This window comes from Jaculus jaculus, chromosome 5, assembly GCF_020740685.1.
Source record: "Jaculus jaculus isolate mJacJac1 chromosome 5, mJacJac1.mat.Y.cur, whole genome shotgun sequence".
In the NCBI taxonomy this organism is placed as follows: Eukaryota; Metazoa; Chordata; class Mammalia; order Rodentia; family Dipodidae; genus Jaculus; species Jaculus jaculus.
In genome coordinates, this window is record NC_059106.1 from 10,149,452 (window position 1) to 10,158,339 (window position 8,888).

At 47.8% G+C, this 8,888-nt stretch overlaps 1 protein-coding gene across 1 annotated transcript in view; it reads left to right on the top strand.

The window, feature by feature from the left end:
* Positions 1–4,607, top strand: part of Disc1 (DISC1 scaffold protein) — a 298,193-nt gene extending 293,586 nt beyond the window's left edge. Inside the window, exon 13 of the mRNA XM_045148675.1 lies at positions 2,542–4,607. Coding sequence (XP_045004610.1) covers positions 2,542–2,681 — 140 coding nt within the window. The 3' untranslated portion in view covers positions 2,682–4,607. The remainder of the gene's footprint in view (positions 1–2,541) is intronic.
* The last annotated feature ends 4,281 nt before the right edge of the window (positions 4,608–8,888 follow it).

Genomic DNA, 8,888 nt, shown 5'->3' on the forward strand with positions numbered 1-8,888 from the left:
AAATTCACTCTGGAGACAGTCTTGGTGGCTTCAAACTCACAGCAACCCTCCTACCTCAGCCTCCAGAGTGCTGGGATGAAAGGTGTGCGCCACCATGCCCGGCTCTTTCTTTTCTTTCCAATTTAGGATTATTCCATAGAAGTGCTCAGTGGATTGCTTTTTTCTTTCTTTCTCTGCTCCATACTTTATCCTGAACTCTTCCATTTTGGTACATCTGAACTGCTTTGGAACTCCCATTTGGTAAGGAATCATTCAAGGAAAGGGCTAGAGTGACATTTTGTAAATAAGGGCATGATGATTTAGTTCAGTTTTTAACCTCTTTGTCTGTGTGTGTGTGCATGGTGTGCATGGCATGGCGTGTATATATGCACATGTGTATGCAGATGTATGAGGTTCCGGGGGTCTAGATTTTACATGGGTGTCAGGGATCAAACGCAGGAGGTCTCAGGTCCTCTCAGGCCCTTGTGCTTGTATGGAAAGTGCCCTTTCCTTCTGCGCCATCTCCCCCGCGCTAAGAAGGTGACTGGAGTATTATTCTTGTGACAGAGACTCACCCTGAGCCTGCAGGGTCTCTGACGCCCGGGCTGCAGTGATGAAGCCGGCTGCAGGCTCGATGACGAGACTTCAGCACCACGGTGCTTCTCAGAGGGCACAGCAAGCTTCCGCACAGAACCAAGCCAAGCCCGCTTAAACCACACCTCCGTGAATAAGATATGGGGTTCTGTATTTTCCACCCGGGACAATTAAACATGCAATGATTTGCCCAATTTCCCTGGGGACTTGTATCTTCAAATGTCATTTTTTTCTAACTCTTCAGTGTGTTAATGGAAAAGACTGTGTGAGGGACTGATGTGTTAATTTAATTTTATAATTTAGCAGGACTTCTTGTCACAGCTTCTCTCTCTCTATCCCTTTTAGTTTATACTGCTGTGTGCCAGACGTTTTCTGAGAAGTATCACATGTTGGGTTAATTTCTCTCCCTAAAACCTTCTGTCATTATTTAGGTAGTGACAGACATCCACATCATCCCAGGTGACCCGTCAGAGGTAATCCGATCTCAGGACTTTGTCAGGATCCAGAAGCTCTTAGGTGCCCTGTACATGGACTTTGTGATCAATCACAGCTTGGAACTCAGGCTGGAGACCTATGATTTAATTTCCATAAAGTCGTATGTATTCTCCATAAAGATTAGTAGATCTGCCTGGAGAAATATAAGAAGGTCAAATTTTGTACCAAAAGAGTACAGGGATAAATGTTGGATCCTCTTTTGTTCTTATGCCCTTCAAGTTCAAGGGCAAATAGTGAACTAAAACTTGCAGGGGGTTGAGCGTCTCTGGTTGGGATAATCTATGTTTCGGATTTGTATAATCCCCAGACTGGACAGTCTGGAGCTTCTTATTGTAAAATGATGGGGAATTGTTTTCGCCAGACAAAACCCCAGGGTGTGGCTTTCCTTGGATCCTGTGTTGGCATTGAACCCAGGTAGGAAGCATTGCAGCGTAGGTGGCCTGTGACCATCCTGTCCCTGCACTGCTAGTTATTTCCCAGGCTTGCCTTCCTCCATACCTGACCTGGTCATGGTCTAGTGGCTTGAATTCATGTGGGAGCTTAGCCATGGTTAGGGGGGATCAACATATTGCTCCTGTCCTGGCATCCCTGTTGGACGAAGTTGTACTTGTTTGCTTGCTAAGCCCACTTTCCATCTTGCGACGATCCTAGTGCTCAGACAACAGGAAGGGACAGAAGGGTCTGGTGATAGAGCAACAGAAAGCTCACTAGTGGTGAGCTGTTCTCCTGCTTGAATGCCCAGAGGAGAATCCATTGCTTGGGCGAGAAGCCTAGTTCATTCTGTGTCATTATTTGCTGAGCTCTGTGTCCCCTGTGCATAAGAAACAATGTTATAGACTAGGATATTAAGGGTCCATCCATTCATGTAGAAACTAACCAACTGGCTCAGACAAGGGAAGGGCCTTGCCTTCCATCAAAGCTGGAGTCACTCTGCTAGTACCCGTGAGCAAACCAGCCGAGGGAAGGTGAGACACAGCTTGACAGGAATTGGGACTGGCTTGTGTGAGCAGGGGCCACTGCCAGGACATTGAACTGACCGGTGATATTGAGCAGTCTCTCTGTGTTCATGGTGGCCCCCAATCCCAGGTGTCTCAAGGAGGCTCTGCGGTTAAGCATCCTTCCCTTTCCACTGACTTGGCTGTGACCCTGGCAATGTCTCAGCAGCTCTGTGCTCATACTAACCACGTGTCACTGAACTCCTGAGTTGGCCATCTGTCTCATGTTGAGGACTGAAACTGCCTTCCAAGTTTCAAAACCAAACTTGAGAGTTAGTAACTTCAGGGCTCACACAAATCACAGTTACTCTTTAAGGAAGTGTCATTTTTACTTAGCTGTATAATTCTTACAGTTTGGGAGACTATGAGACCACAATTAGATGTCAGTGTCCATATGCTCACGGCAAGCTCCTAGGTCCCAGGGGTGGGGGGCTGTGGAGGGCTGATCATCTCCTGCGTGTTCCTTAACAGCATGCACAGTCTCTCCGGGGGGAGCTCCAGATGGTGAAAGAGACACTGCAGACCATGATCCTGCAGCTCCAGCCAGCAAAGGAGGCTGGGGAAGGAGAGACTGTGGCTTCCTGCCCACCAGCTGGTGCCTGGGAAGCACAGGCCTGAGGTGGAGAGGAGGGCCACGTGTCCTCTGTGTGGAGTGGAGGCTGGACATGGAGGTGGACCACATGTCATTTGTGTGACTCTGGCACCACCCCCCGCATGCATTTCCCATGTGCCTGGCGCAATTGTGAGACACAAGGCCTTGAGGTCTTGTAGGAAGACGGCCTGTTCCTTCTCATAGCTGAGACAGGGACCTTGCAAACCACTATGAGGTGATAGCTTGATGATTTTTCTTCTGAATGTCACCAGGGTTCCTTTCTCTTGTCATGGGAACATCCAGCATAGAAGGTGACAGTGATCCCATTCCAGCCTCCACTACATGAAGTTGTGCTGGAAAGGTGTCACTTTTCCCAGTATCATTTTGTTTTCTGCTGCAGCTAAGGTCTTTTCTGATACAAGAATCTCCGAAGGAAACCAAACCCAAGGTGGCTGGCCACCATCCCTGCTGTGGCTTCCTACAGGAGCTCAATCCAGACAGCCATGGAGGGGCAGATGGACGGTGCTTTCATTCCATGCCGTGTCTCATCTCCAGTCATTGTCTAGCTTGAGAGCGTCCTCCAGGCAGGCTGGCAAGGACCAGCGTTTCTGCGGCCACATTACTTTCTCATAGGAACCCCTCTCACATTACCCACACTGCCCCTGGGAGGCCTGTGTTTCCTCGGCCATGCAGGAGGACAGCTCTACCAGGGCCACATAAAAATGCGCTTACAGCTTGAATTGAAGCTATTATGAAGCCAAGACACCAGCACAAGGACATACTGAAAACGATGACATCCATTTTCTTGTAAATGACATGTTTTCATTCTCGGTGGCTGAATAAAACACCATTGTGTGTGTGTGGCATTTCCCGTAGCCATTCACCTGTTGAGGGGTGCCGACATGGATCCGTTAACATGGCAATAGTGAATGGCCTCTGATTTCACTGTGACATGGGGCGAGAGAGGATATGTCACACTGCCACTTTGCTGGGACACAGGTCTTCACATGCCCAAGTTCTCCACTACTAACAGGCCCAGTTCCTTCCCACTTCCTGAAATTTCAAGATGTACTTTGACCATTTTCCAGATCAAATTAATATATCATAATGAATGTTTGCTTTCCTCTGCAGCGAGGCTGGTCCCAATCCTAGGGCCACATGCACTGCGCCTTCACGATGCCCTGCACCCCTCACAGTAGCCTGAGGAGGTGGGGGTCACAGACGGTGCCCCTGTGTCTTAGGAAGGCAAAGTCACTCTTTCTCTAAGGCTCAGAGCTGGGAAGAAGGGTGTTGTGGGAAAACCTGGCATCCAGAGGTAGTCAGCTTCTCCTAACCAATATCCTTTTAAAAGTGCCTTTGATGGCCTGTCTGTCTTTCTAGCCTTGGAACTTACTTATTTGACCAGATGAAAAACATGACCACCCTGTGAATCCTGCCCAAGAGTCATATACACTGAACCCAGATAAACTCAGTATGCTCACAACCCCAGCAAACACTGTGTAGCCTGTACAGCAGCCCACCTTCTCCCCTCCACCCTCCACCCTGACCCAGCCACTCCCAGTCACCCGAAAGGCCATTGAAGGAGCAAGCACTCACAGCCTGAGACTGAGCGGAATTTTGGCAGGTTCCCAGGTAATAGGTCTTTCCCAGAACAAGTTCATGTACTGGGAAAGCCCATTCTTTGGACCAAAGCAACTATATGCTCATTGGCCAGGGCCTTCTGGTATTTGTAATTTACACTTATTTTTAATGGCTTCATCTTTTCTAATCTGTGAATTTTGTCATATAACTTATTGCTTTGTTAAGTTTGTTTTTTTTTTTTTTTGTCACTGTGAAATTAAAACTGATATCCAAGCCCTGGTGCTCCTTGGGGATGTTTTGTGTTCCCGAGTATAGACGGTGGAAGAGGGGTCAGAGGGTTTATTGACTCATTAATTCTGTGGTAACTTACATGGCACCAAGCATTGACAATAAAGCCATACTGCAAAACTGCACATGCGTTTACTTTCAGATAGCAGTAAATTAGAAACCATAGAAAAGTCTGTTCCAGGTCCCTTGATAAGAAAACTAAAAGCCTTACTGAGGCAGGCAAACTTAGAGAAAGGGCCAACCCAAGATACCCCTTGGGTTGGGCAGTAAACACACCCCTCTCCCTGTAGACAACCTGATGGCCCCGCCTACACCGAGCTGCAAGTGTACTCCAAACAACAGAAGGTGTCTCTCCTACCCGAGAATCCACAAGTCCCTCCTCTCCTGCGATCAGTTTCCATTCAAACACATTCTCCCCATATGTGGGATCAGAAGACAGGGAGCCATCTATCCTAGACTGGCTTCAGGGGCATGCTGTGTCCCCTAATGAACTTTTAGGGAGCATCTCCTATTTGCCGTCTTGTGCCTATACATACTCGGGCATACATATGAGTCAAGTCAGATGCATCATGGGAAGGGACATGCAGAGCAGAGAAAAGGTTACAGAACTCAAGTCCCTCAGTCAAAATGGAGAACCACCCGTACCGCGCTTGTTGGCAGCTGCCCCTCCTTCTCATGGGTCCCTTCAAAAGAACCCTGGGCAAGCTCCTGAGCCGAGTCCTCTTCGTTCAGGCAGCTGCCGCTACTCCCTAAAGTTTGCTGCTTTGCTGACTGTGTCTTTCTTCGATTCTTTGAGGAAGATGTCCTGAACCTAGAAACACCCAGACCGAGACCACCAGCAACATTATCATGTGGGAAATACCAGTAAGAATACTTCACTGGAGAAAAGGGCTGGTTCTTTTGGGCAAGAGAAATAGGTGGAGGTCAGGATTAGCACAGGAAGAGGCATGACCTTAATATTTACAGCCTTGGAGAGGGTGCAGGAAAGCCTCTTTGATAAGAGGCCAAAATCAACAGCTATAGGAATGATAATCTCAAAGTGGAGTATAAGAAAAGACTGTTTCCTATGACAACGAAAAAGGAGACACAGGGCATATCGGTGTATACCTATAATCCCAACACTTGGAGGTGGAGGCAGGAGGATCTGGAGTTCAAGGCCAGCCTCGGTTCCCTGAGACTGCCTCAACACACACATGCGCGCGTGCGCGCACACACACACACGCACACACACACACACACACACACACACGCAAGGAATAAGCATAAGGCATGATGGCAATTTAAAGATGAGAGACCCAAGAGACATTGGGAAATGCAGTCAATTGCAGACATTTCAAAGCACACTTTCATATTACTGAGGTTATGACAGACAACAGAAAATTCATTTACCTCCCCTTGATATGGCAACTAAAGTATTCATCCTCGGGATGAGCCTTCACTCTGAAACATTCACTGATCTCCTACCACAGGAAGTGTCCTGCCAGTACACAGGAATTTTATGAACCCAGAGGTTTAAAAGCTTCATAAAGATTTTGAGTGTTGACTCCTGGAACTCTTGTTTTTAGTATACATGATAAATACTCATCCTAACACAGAGAGAAACACAGACACATGCCCAGCTCTTTGATTCATGTTGGATGTCATTTATGACTTCTTCTTTCATACTTGATTTTATTTGTGACAAGAAAAATGAAAAATTGTTTGTGAAGATTCATATATGACTTGTTATTCAATTTTTCTAGAATTTATCCATACAAAAATGATTTTTCACTAAACTACACCAGTATACTTTATATTCTTCTGTTTATGTTCAATATTATGGTATTTTTCCATTTTGCTATATAATTGTTACCATCATTGTTTTTATTGCTATACATTTCATCAAATTGATCCACTATAACTTAGACATTCCCAGGTAATTGGACAGAGAATGTTTCCTATCTTGCTGTTTAAATCAATTCTTCAGTGACATCCTAAAGAACTGCTGAAATGAACTAGCTCTGTCTGAGGAGGGGAGTGGCGGTTTTACTATAGCAGCACGTGGTCTCTGCTGGGATCCCTGCCTGGCAACGAGGGACTTGATTGATATGGAGGTGTTTCATGAGCATCCTACAGTCCCACAGGGAACAAGAGGGTATCTCTCACCTTGTGTGAGCGTGTGTGTGTGTGTGTGTGTGTGTGTGTGTGTGTGTGTGTGTATGTGTACACATGTGGAGGCCAGAGGCATCCCACAATTATACAGTAAAGCAAAGTAGGGTAGTTACACCTGTGTGTGTGTGGGGGGGTAGGTGTGTATGTGCACGTGCATATATGCATGCAGGTACGTTGAGGGCCAGAGGAGAACCACAGGAGGCAAATGATACACTACAACCTGTGTGAGTAAAGAAAACTAGTGAGAAAAAGCCAGGTGAGGTGGCGCACACCTTTGATCCCAGCACTCAGGAGGCAGAGGTAGGAGGATCGCCATGGGTTCAAGGCCACCCTGAGAATACAGAGTGAATTCCAGGTCAGCATAGACCAGAGTGAAACCCTACCTTGAAAAAAAAAAACAAAAAAAGGAAAGAAAACTAGGGAGGACTTTGCCGTGATGGCATGCACCCTGCAATTCCCACAAACCATCCCTGATTTATCACTTTTCCGACAAGCAGGGTGCAGAGGGCATGGCCACATGTCCATCGGGACGGCCCCTCACATGGCAACCAGCAACATCACCCGACTCCACAGATTGTTACCATGATGTTATAATGATGGCCACCTACCTGAACCTACCTGCCCTTGATAGGAAGCTCACGCTGTACAATGACAACACCTTGGACTGTTAAAAATGAGTCTCGAGGGAATTTCCATGGGATATTTTTTTATAATCATGGAAAATGCTAATAAATATTTTAAAAGTAAAAATGAAAAATGAAAAAAAAATGAGTCTCACTGACCCAGTATGTAACTGAAGTACAGTTCCTAAATTATAGAGGTTAATCAAAAACATTTACAGTATGTGTATAAACCACAGGACAGCCTCAGTGTTATTCCTTGGGCACCATCTACCTTTTTGTGAGCCGGTCTCTCATTGGCCTGGAACTCTCCACATAGACTAGACCAGAGATCCTACTGTGTCTGCCTCCTCTGCACTGGGATTATCAGTGTGTACCACCACACCTGGCTTATTGCTACTTGAGTTCTTAGGATTAACTCAGGTCTTTATGCTGCAATGCAAGATCTTTACCAGATGAGACCTCTCTCTGTCCCTAAAAAAATCCTTCTCAGTGTGTCTTAGATGACCCTGTAGTGGGTGGCAGATTAGAACCATGCACTCAGGAATGCTAGACTCATGGTGGTGGTTTCCCTTCGATGCTCAGCCTCTCCCATGCAACGAAAATGCGCCATGGCCCCATGCCCTCTCTTTCCAGACCTGGCACCTTTTATCTACTCCTTTTTAACTGCTGGGATTTAGCAGTGTGGGTGTTTGAATGATGTGTCCCACACAGACTCTTGTGTCCTGAAGGCCTGGTCCCCAGCTGGCGAGAATTTGGGAGGTGGCAACTTGCTGAGGGGGGTGTGTTGCTGGGTTGGACCATGGGGTCTTCTAGCCTGGCCAGAGCTGAGCTCTCTTGCTGCTCTGCTCCCTCCCAGCTGCTGTGGCAGGCTGTGATGTCCACTCTCTGCTCTTCCATGCTCTTCCCCGCCATGCAGAAACACCGTCGCCTGCCTCCCATCGGCCGCTTCGGATCGGTTTCTTTGTCCCAGTGACGAGATGGAAACTGCTGCGAGCGTTACCCTGTGCGCCTGGTATCTGTCCTCAGGTCTCCTCCTGGTCGGTCAGGATTGTGCTCTGTGCTGATGGCCACCGTCTTGTGCTGTGGGGACAAACGCAGAGCTGGGGTGGGGATGCCTCAGAACCTCATTCTGAGATGGGATCTGCCTGCACACAGTTGACTTGGAAGGTGATTCTAGGCGACACCCGCACTGGAGTGGGGAGTCCAGCTGTGATGTGGTGAACATGGAATGTCGGCTCGATAGCATTTAGATGCCGTGGGAACCCCCCCCACCCCCACAGGGCATGTCAGCGAGGGAGTTTCTAGATTGATGACTTGAGGTGGGAAGGCCTACTCTCAACGTGGGCAGCACCGGTCCACAGGCTGGGGTCTGGCCTCCATGAGAAGGCGAGTGCCAGCCGAACATCAGCGCTCGGCCTTCCGCCTCCTCACGGTGACTGCGCGTGAGCAGCTGGAAAGCCCCGTCTCCACGCCTTTCCCGCGCCACGGGCTGTCGCTGAAACAAACCTGCCCTTGCTCCCGTTGCTTCTTGTCAGGTATTTGGTCATCGCAATGAGAAAAGTAACTAATCCACCAAGCAAAGGTGTGCTA